Source organism: Gopherus flavomarginatus, chromosome 3, assembly GCF_025201925.1.
Source record: "Gopherus flavomarginatus isolate rGopFla2 chromosome 3, rGopFla2.mat.asm, whole genome shotgun sequence".
NCBI lineage: Eukaryota > Metazoa > Chordata > Testudines > Testudinidae > Gopherus > Gopherus flavomarginatus.
This window is the reverse complement of record NC_066619.1, coordinates 232,347,633-232,365,037: the sequence shown is the minus strand read 5'-3', so window position 1 is coordinate 232,365,037 and position 17,405 is coordinate 232,347,633. Positions and strand designations below refer to the sequence as shown.

The 17,405-nt window shown below is 49.2% G+C and overlaps 2 protein-coding genes across 3 annotated transcripts in view; both read right to left on the bottom strand.

Moving 5' to 3' along the window:
- Nucleotides 1–17,405, bottom strand: part of LOC127047392 (uncharacterized) — a 96,132-nt gene that overhangs the window by 34,611 nt on the left and 44,116 nt on the right. The gene's annotated exons all lie outside the window — the stretch shown is intronic.
- The window catches only part of LOC127048325 (uncharacterized), a 172,382-nt gene continuing 160,834 nt past the window's right edge, over nucleotides 5,858–17,405 (bottom strand). Inside the window, exons 2-3 of one of the 2 annotated variants that reach the window (XM_050948061.1) lie at nucleotides 7,363–8,032; nucleotides 5,858–6,382 (exon numbers count right to left, since the gene is read on the bottom strand). In XM_050948061.1, the coding sequence (XP_050804018.1) occupies nucleotides 5,889–6,382; nucleotides 7,363–7,558 (690 nt within the window). In that variant the 5' untranslated portion in view covers nucleotides 7,559–8,032 and the 3' untranslated portion in view covers nucleotides 5,858–5,888. The remainder of the gene's footprint in view (nucleotides 6,383–7,362; nucleotides 8,033–17,405) is intronic. The other variant, XM_050948062.1, reaches the window with a different exon arrangement.

Genomic DNA, 17,405 nt, shown 5'->3' with positions numbered 1-17,405 from the left:
GTTCTTCTTCACACAGCGCACAGTCAACTTGTGGAACTCCTTACCTGAGGAGGTTGTGAAGGCTAGGACTATAACAGCGTTTAAAAGGGAACTGGATAAATTCATGGTGGTTAAGTCCATAAATGGCTATTAGCCAAGATGGGTAAGGAATGGTGTCCCTAGCCTCTGTTTGTCAGAGGATGGAGGTGGATGGCAAGAGAGAGATCACTTGATCATTGCCTGTTAACTTCACTCCCTCTGGGGTACCTGGTATTGGTCACTGTCAGCAGACAGGATATTAGGCTAAATGGACCTTTGGTCTGACCCGGTATGGCTGTTCTTATGTTCTTATGTAATACATTAAACAGACATACCCTTGAATTTCCTCAAGGGCTCACTGATAATAGTAATTGTTGTTATGTGTATTAACACAGCACCTAGGAGCCCCAGTTATTCACCTGGACCCCACTGTGCTAGGCATTATATGGGCACAGAACAAAAGGACAGTGCCTGCCCCTGAAGAACTTAAATTGTAAGTACAAGACAAGACAAGGGACAACGGGAAGAGATACAGGCAGACAGGTGCATATGTATTCAAATACTGTAGGGATGAGCATAAAATGTTCAGTGATGTTTAAAAAGAATCTCCACCCTACATAGCATGAGGCAATCTTCAAAGGGGAACCAGAGCATACAATGGAGAGTTTATAATACTCTTTGGTGACATTTGTTAATACTTGTGCTTTGACTAGACAGAGTTTTCAAGGAAGGGTTAAGAAATGGTGTTTACTTGTCTTTTTTCTGATTATATTTATTGTGTTGCAGTCACACTAATAATTTAGGTTTGGATCATGACTAGCCTGTTTACATGAGGGTGATGGGAAGGAAGCCTGTAAGAAGACTTTCTACATCCCTGACACAACAGCTTCTCACAATTTCACTCCCTGCATGGTCCACAAGCTGGTGAGAAGGCTCCTGGGGGTAGACGTTGCACACACTGGTGGGAGTTTGCAGCTCTTTGTACTCAGGACTGAGCCCTGAGATAGAAACAGCACAAAGAAACAGCAAAATGAACAGAAAAATAGGCAGGGATTTAAAATAGTAGATAGGAAAATCAAATAAGAAGGTGCACACACTGTGGCAATCAGAATGCACAGATCAAATTAAAAAGACCAAAAACATATGGACAGACTAGGCAAGACAGAAAAAAAAAGGAAAATTGATATATGAAAAACAAAACTCTTTTCTTTGGAAGACGTGTTGGTGACATTAGTGTGATACACTGAAAATAATTTGAGATATTTCACTAGATCTAAAAAATCTGGAGACTGAGCACAATATTCAATATATTTTTAAAAACTCTCTGGGATGATATTTGTCACATCCCACCCCTAAATATTATTAATATAAAATATTAGTGGGTTCAGATACTTTTGGAAATCTACAATTGATATGATAAAAATATATGTAATAAATCAATATTTTTGTGAAGAGGACAAATGACAATGTATGATGTGTTTTTGGAGCCAGACTCAAAGCCCAACTTCAAATCAGTAGAAAATCTCCCATCAACTTCAATAAGCATGTTGCAGTGATTGTTACCATGCAGACTTTAGGAGGATTTATGGTATGCTCAAGTAATCAGTTTCTTTTCAAGTAAACTGTGATGTTTGCCCTTGATTGGAGTGGCATCTGAAGTGAAAAATGGGCTTCTTTAAATTTACTAAATATGAATTTCCATGATAGATTGCACCATCCAATAAGACATTTTGGTTTAAAAGTAAATTAAACATTTCAAAAGTTGTTAAAGCTGCACTTATATGATAAACATAAGTTTCAATGCATTTACATATCAGATATGGCAAATATTATGTTTATCAAGTAAAAAAATGTAAAAGATGTATTACTTAATAGTGGAAGTACTATAAAGACCTTAATATTATAAGTTTGTACATGAACCTAAGTTAACTAGCAAATTTAGATAAATGAATACTGAAATAAATTTAAGGTGATACATTTTTTTTGTGAACTGCATTAGAATCTTGTTTCTGTGACCATTTACCATGTTCTTTGGAACAGTCATTTATAGATAAAGCTCATTTTTTGTTTTAAAAATAAAAATGTAAACAAAAACACTCCATCTCTTCTCATCTAACTTCATCAAATGGGTTCGTTTAAAAAAAGTAGGAGGGAAAAGCTGCAAAAAATTTCACATGCACACACAAATTATGAGGAAAGGTTCCATAAATGCAGATTAAAGGCTCAAATTCTTTCATTACCTCACTCAGTTATGAGCAAGTATTATTGCTGAGGACATGGTTAATTCACAGGCAATCCCAAAAGACTACTAACAGAAACACTTATGGTGTGAGTAATGCTGATACGCAGTGGTATACAATGAAAAATGCATAGGATAGCAAAGGAAGAGGAAGTAAGAGATGGTTTGTCAACAGAAAGGAAGAGGCGATCTGAAAAAGGAAAATGAAAAACACGGCTAAGAATTTGACTATAACATGTTTTGTTGAGTAATTATACAAATATTTTCCCATTATGATTGGTTGTCCCAATAGAACCACATATGAGAGACAACAATGGATCAAATGGAGTCCCTGAAGACAACAGATTTACACTAACAATGAATTTAGCTCAGTCAGATTAATTCAAGATGAGATTTTAGCTTTAATTCTGCACTTAAGATATATGAAAAAATCTATTTTACAGAAATTCAAAGATCAGGTGGAGGGAGTATGGATATTTACTTGAATACGGACATTGTCTCAGGACATAAATGGGATAAAATGCTCAATTATGGTGAACTTTTTCACCTGTGATCCACAAGTGCTTGTCAAATTTGGAGCCAAGGGGGAATAACCCCCCAGACCTCTGAAGAACTGAGCAGAGACTATTCCTTAGGTGCTCAGATAAGAGGGTGGGTGGCTATGTAAAACACTTATGGGTATGTCTTCATCACAGAGTTAGCCTGGGCTGTAGCCTAGGTGTCACTCAACCTCCTTTCCGTACATTTCTAACCCAAGCCTGAGAGTGCTTTAACCCCAAGTGACAGGCACGGCTGAGGGTATAGGCTTGACCTTAGGTTTCACTCCAGCTCTGGCTGGTAACCTATTTACAATGCCACGTACATGCAGGCTAATCAAGCCTGAGTTCCGTTAGTCTTCAGTCCTATTCCACAATTCCACCTGGATTGTGCATTCTTGTCTATGTCTTCTCTTCTGCTCTGAACTTACTTTTACTGGATCAGCATTTTAACCCCATGTTTGCCAGCTCATTTTCTGAAGCATTTCCACAGCATTTGAACAGATGCCATCCAATAAATCCTCCTTTCTGTGCTGCCCATTAGCCAGAGGCTGACGCTAGCCTTCTGTAAAACTGTGGTGTGATATCAGTAAAACTCAAATTTGGGGAAGTGTCCCCAAAATAATAATTTTATATTCAGTTGACAGGAAAGAAGGAGAGGCAGAAAAGCCAGTCAGGTACATTACAAATCAATTTACAGTTTCCAGTCTGTATTTCCTAACGGTATTCTCATTAAAAGTTATTGCTGCCAAACACTGTTGGTTTTTACCATCAGAACTGTCTGTGCTAATAAAAAGTAAGTCCAGTTGGAAGTTATTTACATAAAATATTGTTCTCACATCACTACCATGGCCAGCAGTTCCCGCTTGGGCTGAAGTGAGGGGGAAGAGAGCCCCCTTTGAATGAATTCATAGAGCAACTCAGTTTCATGCCCCACCAAGAATCACGGGCTATCCCACCAGAAATCCATTCAAGTACACAAGTCAGTACAGCATCACTGTGGACTCTTTAATACAGGTCTGGCACAGGTAGCAATTTGCAATGGGGATGCTCCGCAACTGCTGGACTAATCCTGGCTAACTTTGCAGAGAAGACATCCCCTAAAATAGACTCAAGTGGGTGTATCTTACATGATTGGATTCCTATTAATAAGGGGAGGGAGGTGGCAGGCAGTGGTAGTCCTCATTATCAGAGGGTACGTCTACACTACGGGATAAATTCGATTTAACATAAACCGGTTTTATAAAACAGATATAGAGTCGATTGCGCGCGGCCACACTAGGTATATTAATTCAGCGGTGTGCGTCCATGGTCCAAGGCTAGCGTCGATTTCTGGAGCGTTGCACTGTGGGTAGCTATCCCGTAGCTATCCCATAGTTCCCGCAGTCTCCCCCGCCCCTTGGAATTCTGGTTTGAGAGCCCAGTCCCTGATGGGCAAAAATCATTGTCGCGAGTGGTTCTGGGTACAGCCTCACCCCTCCCCAAGTGAAAGCAGCAGACAACCGTTCCGTGCCTTTTTTCCTGGGTGAACTGCGCAGATGCCATAGCACTGCAAGCATGGATCCCGCTAAGATCAACACCGCGATCGTGAACGTTGTAAACACCTCACACATTGTTGTGCAGTCTATGGTGAACCATGACCTGCAAAGCCAGGCGAGGAGGAGGAGGCGGCTACGGCAGTGCGGCGACGAGAGTGATGAGGACATGGAAGCTGAATTCTCCTTAACCACGGGCCCCTGCGCTTTGGAGCTCCTGCTGGTAATGGGGCAGGTTCTACGCATTGAACGCCGATTTTGGGCCCGAGAAACAAACACAGACTGGAGGGACTGCATAGTTTTGCAGGTGTGGGACGATTCCCAGTGGCTGTGAAACTTTCGCATGTGTAAGAGCACTTTCATGGAACATTGTGACTTGCTTTCCCCTGCCCTGAAACACCATAATACCAAGATGAGAGCAGCCCTCACAGTGGAGAAGCGAGTGGCAATAGCCCTCTGGAAGCTTGCAATGCCAGACAGCTACCGGTCAGTCAGGAATCAGTTTGGAGTGGGAAAATCTACTGTGGGGGCTGCTGTGACGCAAGTAGCCAAAGCAATCACTAAGCTGCTGCTACAAAAGGTTGTGACTCTAGGAAACGTGCAGGCCATAGTGGATGGCTTTGCTGCAATGGGATTCCCTAACTGTGCGGGGGGGGGGGAGACGATAGATGGAACCCATATCCCTATCTTGCCACCGGCGCACCAGGCCACCCAGTACGTAAACCGCAAGGGGTACTTTTCAATGGTGCTGCAAGCACTGGTGGATCACAAGGGACGTTTTACCAACATCCACGTGGGATGGCCAGGAAGGGTTCATGACGCTCGCATCTTCAGAAGCACTGCTCTGTTTAAAATGCTGCAGCAAGGAATTTACTTCCCAGACCAGAAAATAACAGTTGGGGATGTTGAAATGCCTGTAGTTATCCTGGGGGACCCAGCCTACCCCTTGATGCCATGGCTCATGAAGCCATACACAGGCAGCCTGGACAGTGGTCAGGAGCTGTTCAACTACAGGCTGAGCAAGTGCAGAATGGTCGTAGAATGTGCATTTGGCTGTTTAAAGGCGCGCTGGCACACATTATTGACTCGCTCAGACCTCAGTCAAACCAATGTCCCCTTTGTTATTGCTGCTTGCTGTGTGTTCCACAATCTCTGTGAGAGTAAGGGGGAGACCTTTATGGAGGGGTGGGAGGCTGAGGCAAATCACCTGGCTGCTGATTACGTGCAGCCAGACACCAGGGCGATTAGAAGAGCACACCAGGAAGCGGTGCGCATCAGAGAAGCTTTGAAAACGAGTTTCATCAGGGCCAGGGTACGGTGTGACTGCTGTGTTTGTTTCCCCTTGATGAACTCCACCCCCTTGATTGACTCATTCCCTGTAAGCAACCCACCCTCCCCCTTCAATTACAGCTTGCTTAAGAAAATAAAGTCACTATCGTTTAAAAATCATGTATTCTTTATTTAAAAGCTCATTATAAAAAGAGGGAGAGAACTGACAAGGTACCCCGGGTGCGGTTTGGGAGGAGGATAGGAAGGAAGGAAAAGACCACTAAAATCATTTCAATGTAATGACAGCCTTTTGGTTGGGCTGTCCACGGGGGTGGAGTGGGTGGGTGCACAAAGCCTTCCCCCACGCGTTCTTACACGTCTGGGTGAGGAAGATATGGAACATGGTGAGTACTGAGGGTGGTGACACAGGGGCTGCAGCGGCACTCTGTGACCTCGCTGCTCTTCCTGAAGCTCCACCAGACGTCGGAGGATGTCAGTTTGATCACGCAGCAGCCCCAGCGTTTCATTCCGCCACTGCTGATCTTCCTGCCTACACCTCTGATCTTCCTGCCGCCACCTCTCATCTCGAGTGTCTCTCCTGTCCTCACGTTCACTGACATCTTTCCTGTAATTTGATACCACGTCCTTCCACTGATTCAGATGAGCTCTTTCATTGCGGGTTACTTCCATGATTTCCGAGAACATTTCATCTCGTGTCCTCTTCTTCCTCCGCCTTATCTGAGATAGCCTTCGGGATGGAGTAGGGAGGCTTGAAAAATGTGCAGCTGCATGAGGAGGGAAAAAAGGGAGAGAAGTATTTAAAAAGATACATTTTACAGAACAACGGTTATACTCTTTCACAGTGAACAACACTATTCACCTTACACAGCACATGTGATTTCACTACAAGGTCGCATTTTGCATCTTAACTTTGAGTGCCTGGGCTCTGGTGTTACAGATCTCACAGACGCAGGTCCGGGCATCAGAATTCAGCTTGCATGCGGCCATGGTAAGCCATTGTCTTTCAGCTTCAGCAGCCTTCACTTCCATTCACAGAAGCCACCTCCACCCCCCCTCCAATTCTCTAGGATGATCGCTTTACTCCCTCCCCCCACCGCATGGCTGGTATCATGGAAGATCACTGCTAATCACCCCCCTTCTCCCCCACCGCGTGGCTGGTAGCTGGGAAGATTCCTGCTAGCCAGGAAGATTCCTGCTAGCCAAACGCGAGAAAGCTCAGCGCTATCCTTCCTCCCCTCCCCCTGCTTGGCTACATGCAAGGAAGGATTTCTTGTAAGCAAAAGGCAAACACCCCTGTAGGAAAAGTCCATCTCTGTATCCTTAATTAAATTCCTGAATTTCAACCAGGTTACCATGAACGATATCACTTTGCTGAGGATAACAGAGCGAGATAAAGAACGGATGTTTCTTGAATGCCTGCAATCACCGAGACCATACGCAGCTATGCTTTGTCATGCAATGATACCCGATTACTTGCTACATGCATGGCGCGGTAAAGTGTCCTACCATGGTGGATGGAACAAGGCTGCCTTGCCCAGAAACCTTCTGTAAAGGCTTTTGGAGTACCTCCAGGAGCACTTCATGGAGATGTCCCTGGAGGATTTCTGCTCCATCCCCAGACATGTTAACAAACTTTCCCATTAACTTTACTGCCCGCAAATGCATCCCAAGCCCTCAGGGCAAATCAATCATTAAAAAAAGCTCGCTTTTAAACCATGTTTTATATTTACAAAGGTACACTCACCAAAGGTACACTCACCAGAGGTCGCTTCCATGGCTTCACTGTCTGGGCTAGTGGCTTGGGAGGGCTGGGACGGTAATTCCGTCTGGGTCAGAAAAAGATCCTGGCTGTTGGGGCTGACGGAGTGCTGTGTGATCTCTTCAAGCTCGTCCTCCTCGTCCTCCTCCTCACCTTCCCCGTCCCCATAATCCTCAGGCATGGCTGAGATTACAACCCCCACCACGGAATCCAAGGATGGGGGGGGTAGTGGTGGTGCAGCCCCCTAAAATTGCATGCAGCTCAGCGTAGAAGCAGCATGTTTTCAGCCCTGCCCCAGACCTTCTGTTTGCCTCTTTGGTTTTCTGGTAGGCTTGTCTGAGCAACTTCACTTTCACTCTGCACTGCATTGAGTCCCTGGTGTGGCCTCTCTCCTTCATGGTCTTGGAAATTTTTTCAAAAGTTTTTTCATTTCGTCTTTTTGAATGGAGTTCTGTTAGCACTGAATCCTCTCCCTATATAGCGATCAGATCCAGTACCTCCCGTGTGGTCCATGCTGGAGCTCTTTTTCTATTCTCAGGAGACTGCATTGTTACCTGTGCTGATGAGCTCTGCGTGGTCACCTGTGCTGATCAGAGCTCCACGCTGGGCAAACAGGAAATGAAATTCAAAAGTTCACGGGGCTTTTCCTGTCTACCTGGCCAGTGCATCCAAGTTCAGATAGCTGTCCAGAGCGCTCAGTGGTGCATTGTGGGATACGGCCCGGAGGCCAATACCATCGATTTGCGGCCACACTAACCCTAATCCGATATAATAATACTGATTTTAGCGCTACTCCTCTCATTGAGGAGAAGTACAGAAACCGATTTAAAGAGCCCTTTATATCGATTTAAAGGGCATCGTAGTGTGGACGAGTGCGGCGTTAAATCGGTTTAACTCTGCTAAAATCGGTATAAACACGTAGTGTAGACCAGGCCTTAGTTTCTCCAAGGAAACACTCTTTAACAGAGAGTAATATGAGTCCCTCTACCAGATAACAAGAAGGAAAAAATATGGTCAATCACTACCATTTAAAGATCCAGTCAATCCACTTCTTTCTTAGTAGTAATATAGTCAAGTATTAATATCATCTCAAGTTCATTTAATACAAATGTTTTCTCCATGTAGCAAATAATTTATCAGATGCATCTACTTCAGAACTGTCTATCACAATGTATTCCCCAGGAATCCATCATAACAATACCTGAGCACTAATTTATATTACATGATTGATGATTAATTGACATTAAGTGATTTTTTATTGACATTAAACAGAAAATCATTAGCTCCCTGATCTAAACAGAACTTCATGTCAATAATTTTATATGATGCCAAAAATATGCAAGTGATGATCTGCTAGAAGAAGGATTTTATTTCTTCCTTTGCTTCCCCAGGGAAAAAAAATTGGAAAATTCCACTTAATGGAAAATATACTACTGGCAAACTGTTACAATAAGGTCTTATTGTGCAACTATGGGAGCTGAGAACAAGTCAAAGCATAGAGTTTGGGAAAATTCAGTGACAGACACACAAAAATAAGCATCCTTGAGGTCTATGGAGTAAAGGAAATCCTCCAGGAACCAGAAAAGCAGAATGGAACGGAGGATTTTCCAGCTAGAAATAAATCCAGCAAATTCAATTTCTGAAGTGGTTTAAGTCCAGGATGGGCCAAAATCTTTCCAACTTGTTTGGGACCAAAACAGACTAGGACCAACAAATCTCCAGCCTTGCTCCTCCAAAGAGATTATCACAATAGACTTTAGGAAGCCTCATGCTGGAATTTCCAGTGAGGACTTGCCTATGAGAGATTTCCAGAGCTTGTCTATGAGAAAAAATTATGAACCAGGCTGTCTCTCTAAATATAAAAGGAATACAACAAGGGACAGAGTCTAGATGTTTCCTTGTGTAATCTCCTCTCGAGCCCAGATATCTGAACAAATCCCTAACAAACGGTAAATAAACTAGTAGGGGCTGTCCTTCAAAAGGTGTTTGGGGAGACTAAGAGGAAATTAATCATATCTGTGAGGCTTTTAATGAGTCTTATAAGGTTACCCAGGCTTAAAAGAGTCTCTGCAAAAAGATAAAAAAGTGCTGTGACAGGAGAAGGTTGTGGGCCTGAGTGAGAAGAACCTACAATGCTGAAGAAGAAGATATGTAAGAGAGAAAAGACGGTTACTCACCTTTGTAACTGTTGTTCTTCGAGATGTGTTGCTCACATCCATTCCAGTTAGGTGTGCGCGCTGCGCGTGCACGTTCGTCGGAAACTTTTTACCCTAGCAACTCCAGTGGGCCGGCAGGTCGCCCCCTAGAGTGGCGCCGCCATGGCACCTGATATACACCCCTGCCGGCCCACCCGCTCCTCAGTTCCTTCTTGCCGGCTACTCCGACAGTGGGGAAGGAGGGCGGGTGTGGAATGGATGTGAGCAACACATCTCGAAGAACAACAGTTACAAAGGTGAGTAACCGTCTTTTCTTCTTCGAGTGATTGCTCACATCCATTCCAGTTAGGTGAATCCCAAGCCATACCTAGGCGGTGGGGTCGGAGTGAGAAGTAGCGGCATGGAGCACTGCAGATCCGAAGGCCGCGTCCTCTCTGGACTGCTGGACCAGGGCGTAGTGGGAAGCAAAGGTGTGGACCGATGACCAGGTCGCTGCCCGACAGATTTCCTGGATGGGCACACGGGCGAGGAAAGCCAGCAACGACGCCTGCGCCCTGGTAGAGTGCGCAGTCACACGGCCCGTAGGAACGTGAGCCAAGTCATAGCAGGTCCTGATACAGGACGTCACCCACGAGGATAACCTCTGCGAGGAAATGGGAAGCCCCTTAATGCGGTCCGCTACTGCCACGAAAAGCTGGGGGGATTTGCGGAACGGTTTGGTCCTCTCCACATAAAACGCGAGAGCCCGACGGACATCAAGCAAGTGGAGTTGTTGCTCCCTGCGTGAAGAATGAGGTTTCGGGAAAAAAACTGGGAGGAAGATCTCCTGGTTGACGTGGAAGGCTGAGACCACCTTGGGGAGAAAGGCAGGGTGCGGTCTCAGCTGCACCTTATCTTTATGGAAGACTGTATACGGGGGATCTACCGTGAGAGCCCGGAGTTCCGACACCCGTCTAGCTGAGGTAATAGCTACTAAAAAGGCAGTCTTCCAAGAAAGATAGAGCAGGGAGCAAGTAGCTAACGGCTCAAAGGGGGGCCCCATGAGCCGAGACAACACCAGGTTAAGATCCCAGGTAGGGGTAGGGGGTCGGACGTTAGGGTATAGACGTTCCAGCCCCTTAAGGAATCTAGTCACCGTCGGGTGAGAGAAAACGGAGCGGCCATCCCCACCCGGGTGAAAGGTGGAGATAGCCGCCAGGTGGACCCGCAGGGACGATATCGCCAGGCCCTGTTGCTTAAGGGACCAAATATAGTCCAAAATATTGGCCACCGAAACTTCCATCGGGAGGAGACCCTTCTCCACGCACCAACAGGAGAAACGCTTCCACTTGGCCGAGTACGTCGCTCTAGTGGAAGGCTTCCTGCTGCCCAAGAGTACCTCACGTACCGGGGTGGAGCAGCGCAACTCAGAACTGGTCAGCCACACAGGAGCCACACTGCTAGGTGCAGCGACTGGAGGTCCGGGTGACAGAGAGTTCCGTGGTCCTGGGTGATCAGGTCTGGGTGAAGGGGCAGGGGAACTGGGTCGGCTATGGTCAGGTCCAGCAACATGGGGTACCAATGTTGCCTGGGCCACGCCGGGGCTACCATGATCACGCGGGCCCTGTCCCTGCGCACCTTCAGAAGGACCCTGTGGACCAGCGGGAATGGGGGGAACGCGTAGAACAAGTGGGTCGTCCACGGAATAAGGAAGGCGTCCGCTATAGTCCCGGGTTCCCGGCCCTGAAAGGAGCAGAACGCCTGGCATTTCCTGTTCCCCCTGGACGCGAAGAGGTCCACGCGGAGACAACCCCACCTCTGGAAAATCGAGAGGGCGACGTCCGGGCGGAGGGACCATTCGTGCGCGAGGAAGGATCTGCTCAGGCGGTCCGCCAGCGTGTTCAGTACTCCGGGGAGGAAGGAAGCCGTGAGGTGAATGGAGTGGGCTATACAAAAGTCCCAGAGTCGCATCGCCTCATGACATAGGGGAGAGGATCTGGTGCCACCCTGCTTGTTGATATAGTACATGGTCGTCGTGTTGTCGGTAAATACCGCGACACAACAACCCCGAAGCTGGTGACAGAACGTTTGACAAGCAAGGCGGACCGCTCTCAACTCCCGCATGTTGATGTGTAGCTCCACCTCCTGTGGGGACCACAGGCCCTGTGTCCTCAGGGTTCCCAGGTGGGCCCCCCAGCCGAGATCTGAGGCATCCGTCGTTAGGGACACCGAGGGCTGGGGTGGGTGGAATGGGAGCCCCGCACACACGACGGACTGGTCTAGCCACCAACTGAGAGAATCCAACACCCCCTGGGGGATTGTGATCAGCATGTCTAGTGACTGCCTTGCCGGCCGGTAATGTGCGATGAGCCAAGACTGGAGGGGCCTCATGCGGAGCCGTGCATACCCGGTCACAAATGTGCAGGCTGCCATATGGCCTAACAGGGTTAGACATGTCCGTATCGATGTCAAGGGGGCTGCCAGCAAGCGCTGAACGATCGCTGACAACGACTGGAACCTCGGCAACGGCAGAAGGGCCCTGGCCACGGTGGAGTCCAGGATGGCCCCAATGAACTCCACCCTCTGCGAGGGGAGCAGGGTGGACTTGTCCACGTTGATCATGAGGCCCAAGGTAGCAAACAGGCCGGTGATCCTGTGGACGTGGCTGCAGACCTGCAGCTCCGACGTGCCCCGAATTAACCAATCGTCGAGGTAAGGGAACACGTGAATGCGACTGCGCCGAAGATGTGCCACAACGACGGCCATGCATTTTGTGAATACCCTCGGAGCCGTAGAAAGGCCAAATGGGAGGACCGCAAATTGGTAGTGAAGGCGGACGACCACGAACCGAAGGAAACGTCTGTGGTGTGGCCATATGGCAATATGAAAATAAGCGTCCTGCATGTCGAGGGCGGCATACCAGTCTCCAGGATCCAGGGATGGGATAATGGTCCCCAGGGATACCATGCGGAACTTCAACTTCACTAGATATTTGTTGAGCTCTCGCAGGTCGAGGATAGGCCTGAGGCCTCCCTTGGCCTTGGGGATCAGAAAGTAGCGGGAATAAAACCCCTTGCCCTTCTCGTTCTCCGGAACCGCCTCTATAGCTCCTTTGTTGAGAAGCGTCTGTACCTCCTGGCGGAGGAATTGCTCGTGAGAGGGACGAGGATGGGGGGCGGGAGGGAGGAAATGATACAAACTGCAGACGGTATCCCGTCTGCACCGTGCGTAAGACCCAAAGGTCGGATGTTATCCGGGACCACGCCTGGAGGAAAAACGAAAGGCGGTTGGAAAACGGGGGGGAAGGATCCATGGGGGATACTGGTATTACGCCCTCGGGCGCACCTTCAAAACGAAGGTTTGGGTCCAGGTGGGGCTTTAGAGGAGCTTTGGTTTTGCCCCCCTTGATTGCCCGACGGCCTGCGCCTGCCATTTCTGCCGCGGCGCCTATTAAGGTCCTGCCGCTGGCGGAATTGGGGGTACGGCCAACGCTGCTGCTGTTGCTGCGGCCGGAAGGGTCTGCGTTGCGTCCCAGGCGTGTGCATACCAAGGGAGAGCATAATGACCCGATTGTCCTTAAGACTTTTCAGTCTGGGGTCTGTCTTCTCCGAGAACAGGCCCTGGCCTTCGAACGGGAGGTCCTGGATGGTGTATTGGAGCTCCGGTGGAAGGCCAGAAACCTGAAGCCAGGAGATGCGGCGCATCGTCACCCCCGAGGCGAGGGTACGGGCACCCGAGTCTGCAGCGTCCAAGGAGGTCTGCAACGAGGTTCGTGCCACCTTCTTGCCCTCGTCAAGAATCGCCGCAAATTCTTGACGCGCCTCTTGTGGCAGCAGCTCTTTGAACTTATCCGCTGCCACCCAAGAGTTAAATGCGTAGCGGCTAAGAAGGGCTTGCTGATTGGAAACCCTGAGCTGAAGGGCCCCAGCCGAATAAACCTTGCGGCCGAGGAGGTCCATACGCCTGGCCTCCTTGGATTTGGGGGCTGGGGCTTCCTGTCCGTGACGCTCCCTCTCGTTCACCGACTGTACCACCAGGGAACATGGTGTCGGGTGAATATGGAGGTACTCATAGCCCTTGGAGGGGGCCATGTACTTCCTTTCGACGCCCCGTGCAGTAGGGGGGATGGAGGCCGGCTGTCATAAACAGATAGCTAAGGGTTAATGTCTCTTTCACCTGAAGCACCTGACCAGAGGACCAATCAGGAAACCGGATTTTTTCAACTTTGGGTGGAGGGAATTTAGTGTCTGAGTCTTTTGTCTGTCTGCCTGCTTTCTCTGAGCTTTGGAGAAGTAGTTTCTACTTTCTAGTCTTCTGTTTCTAAGTGTAAGGACAAAGAGATCAGATAGTAAGTTCTATGGTTTCTTTTCTTTGGTATTTGCATGAATATAAGTGCTGGAGTGCTTTGATTTGTATTCTTTTTGAATAAGGCTGTTTATTCAATATTCTTTTAAGCAATTGACCCTGTATTGTGTCATCTTAATACAGAGAGACCATTTGTATGTATTTTTCTTTCTTTTTTTTATATAAAGCTTTCTTTTTAGACCTGTTGGAGTTTTTCTTTACTTCAGGGAAATTGAGTCTGTACTCACCAGGGAATTGGTGGGAGGAAGAAATCAGGGGAGATCTGTGTGTTGGATTTGCTAGCCTGATTTTGCATTCCCTCTGGGTGAAGAGGAAAGTACTTTTTTGTTTCCAGGATTGGGAACAGAGAGGGGGAGTCACTCTGTGTAGTTTCACAGAGTTTGTGTCTGTGTATCTCTCCAGGAGCACCTGGAGGGGGGAAGGGAAAAAGGATTATTTCCCTTGGTTGTGAGACTCAAGGGATTTGGGTCTTGGGGTCCCCAGGGAAGGTTTTTCAGGGGGACCAGAGTGCCCCAAAACACTCTAATTTTTTGGGTAGTGGCAGCAAGTACCAGGTCCAAGCTGGTAGCTAAGCTTGGAGGTTTTCATGCTAACCCCCATATTTTGGACGCTAAGGTCCAAATCTGGGACTAAGGTTATGACACCGGCGACTGCCAGATCGTATTGGCGTTGGCCTGGATCGTCCGAATGAAGGGTAGGGCGACCCTGGTGGGAGCATCGGAGGAGAGGATGCTGACGACGGGGTCCTCGATCTCAGAGACCTCCTCAGCTTGCAGGCTCAGATTCTGTGCTACGCGCCTGAGGAGGTCCTGATGTGCCCTGAGATCTAGCGGAGGAGGGCTATTAGAGGAAGTGCCAGCCACCGCCTCATCGGGAGAAGACGATGAGGAGACCCCTGGCAAGAGAGTGTCTAGCGGGGGGTCCGCCTCAGCCCTCGCCTCTGGCTCAGGAGGGAGATCAGGGTCCTGTTGCTTTGACCCGTCCTCCCCGTCCGGGGAGGGAGGGAGGCGAGACAACGACGCCTCCGGTGCCCTGTGCTCTGCCGTTGCAGGCCTAGGAGGAAGCTGTTGGGGGCCCTGGGCTTGATGGTACGCCCAGGGTGTCCAGAACCCCCACTGCTGCGGACCCTGGTCCTGTTGCGGAGGGTCTTGAAAAAGGGCCGCTTGTCTGTCAGTGCCCAGCGAGTATACACTGTCCGCCTGCGATGACACCGACGGCTGTCTGGAAGGCCATGGAGGGGCCGACCGCGGCTGGTAAGAGTCTCCGCGTCCTGGCGCCGAACATGTTCTCGGTGCCGGGGACCGGTACCGGGAGTCATACCGGTGCCGGGATCGGGACCGGGGTCTGTCTTGGACTCGGTGCCGGGATCGGGACCGGTACCGGCCGCTGCCTCGGTGCCGGGATTGGGACCGGGACCTGCCACCGACGCGGTGTCGGGAGGTCGACCGGGACCGGGACCTGCCACCAGCTCGGTGCCGGGAGGTCGACCGGTGCGCTTATTGACCGCGGGACTGGCTCCTAGAGTCCCGGTGCCGGTATCGGCGGCTGGAACCAGACCGTGACCGTCTGGAGGCCGATTGGTGCCGCAAGTACGACCGGTACCGCCGAGGGGAGCGGTGCCGGGACTGCGAGCGGTGGCGGGATCTGGAGCGACCATGGTGTCGGGACCTCGACAGCGAGCGTGAGTCCCGAGACGGCGCTGTCATCATAGGTTTGCCCCTGGATGCTACCCGCACCGGAGGTACCGGGGGTGGAGGCTGAGTTGACTCAGTCAGGGCAATGAGGTCCCGTGCCGAGGCGAAGGTCTCTGGCGTCGATGGGACCAATAGCTCAACCCCAGATCTTATGGGGGAGCTTGGCGGGACCGGACTCGACGGACCCTCCGGGCCCGGAGTCGACGGTGCCGGTAGCGCCGCGGCAGATGTTGGTGCCGGGCGCTCCACTCGAGTCTGCCTGGATGGAGTTGCAGACTTCGAGGGTCTTGCTTCTGCACCCAGTGCCGGGGAAGGTCGGTGCCGGGGAGTCTTTCCGGTGCCGGCGCGATCCGGTGCCGGTGTCGAGATGACGGCCTGCGAAGCTGCCGGGTCGAGTGCCGCTTCCATGAGGAGAGTCCTAAGTCTCTGGTCTCTCTCCTTCTTTGTTCTAGGCTTAAAAGCCTTGCAAATGCGGCACTTGTCCGACCTGTGCGATTCCCCCAGGCACTTTAGACACGCGTCGTGAGGGTCGCTGGTCGGCATCGGCTTCTTACAGGCCGCACATTGCTTGAAGCCCGGCGAACCAGGCATGAGCCCGGTGCCGGGAAGGGCTACGGCCCAAACCGGCTAACGAATATCTACAATATTATTTACACTATTAACTATATAACTAACTACACTTAACTACTAACTATCAAGCGTAGAACAAGGAGAGCTAGGGACGTGGAGGACAGCTATGCCGCGCTCCACAGTTCCAACGACCGACACGGCGGTAAGAAGGAACTGAGGAGCGGGTGGGCCAGCAGGGGTATATATCAGGTGCCATGGCGGCGCCACTCTAGGGGGCGACCTTCCGGCCCACTGGAGTTGCTAGGGTAAAAAGTTTCCGACGAACGTGCACGCACGGCGCGCACACCTAACTGGAATGGATGTGAGCAATCACTCGAAGAAGAACTCTTTGGCTACCTTCTCTAGGTCTTCTCCATATAGCACTTCTCTGAAGGAGAAAGCTGCTCTAACAAGGCAGTAGCCCTTTAAGAACATAAGAACGGCCGTACCGGGTCAGACCAAAGTCCATCTAGCCCAGTATCTGTCTACAGACAGTGGCCAATGCCAGGTGCCCCAGAGGGAGTGAAGCTAACAGGCAATGATCAAGTGATCTCTCTCTTGCCATCCATCTCCATCCTCTGACAAACAGAGGCTAGGGACACCATTCCTTACCCATCTTGGCTAATAGCCATTTATGGACTTAACCACCATGAATTTATCCAGTTCCCTTTTAAATATTGTTATAGTCCCAGCCTTCACAACCTCCTCAGGTAAGGAGTTCCACAAGTTGACTGTAAGCTGTGTGAAGAAGAACTTCCTTTTATTTGTTTTAAACCTGCTACCTATTAATTTCATTTGGTGACCCCTAGTTCTTGTATTATGGGAATAAGTAAATAACTTTTCCTTATCCACTTTCTCCACATCACTCATGATTTTATATACCTCTATCATATCCCCCCTTAGTCTCCTCTTTTCCAACTGAAGAGTCCTAGCCTCTTTAATCTTTCCTCATATGGGACTCTCTCCAAACCCCTAATCATTTTAGTTGCCCTTTTCTGAACCTTTTCCAGTGCTAGAAAGAGCCAAGCTGGGTCTGGTGCAGCCACTCTCTTCATCCAGGTCCCTTTAAGACAAGGTGTTCATTCCGTGGCTGAAAGCCCCAAGAGAGCTGTGATGTGGCTGAGAGCAGGTGCCACAAACCCAGTTCTGGATATATCTTCTTCCTTGCTGAAGTCCGGTAAATATATTTGGAACCTATTCTAATGGAAATTGTCAGTGTCTCTGT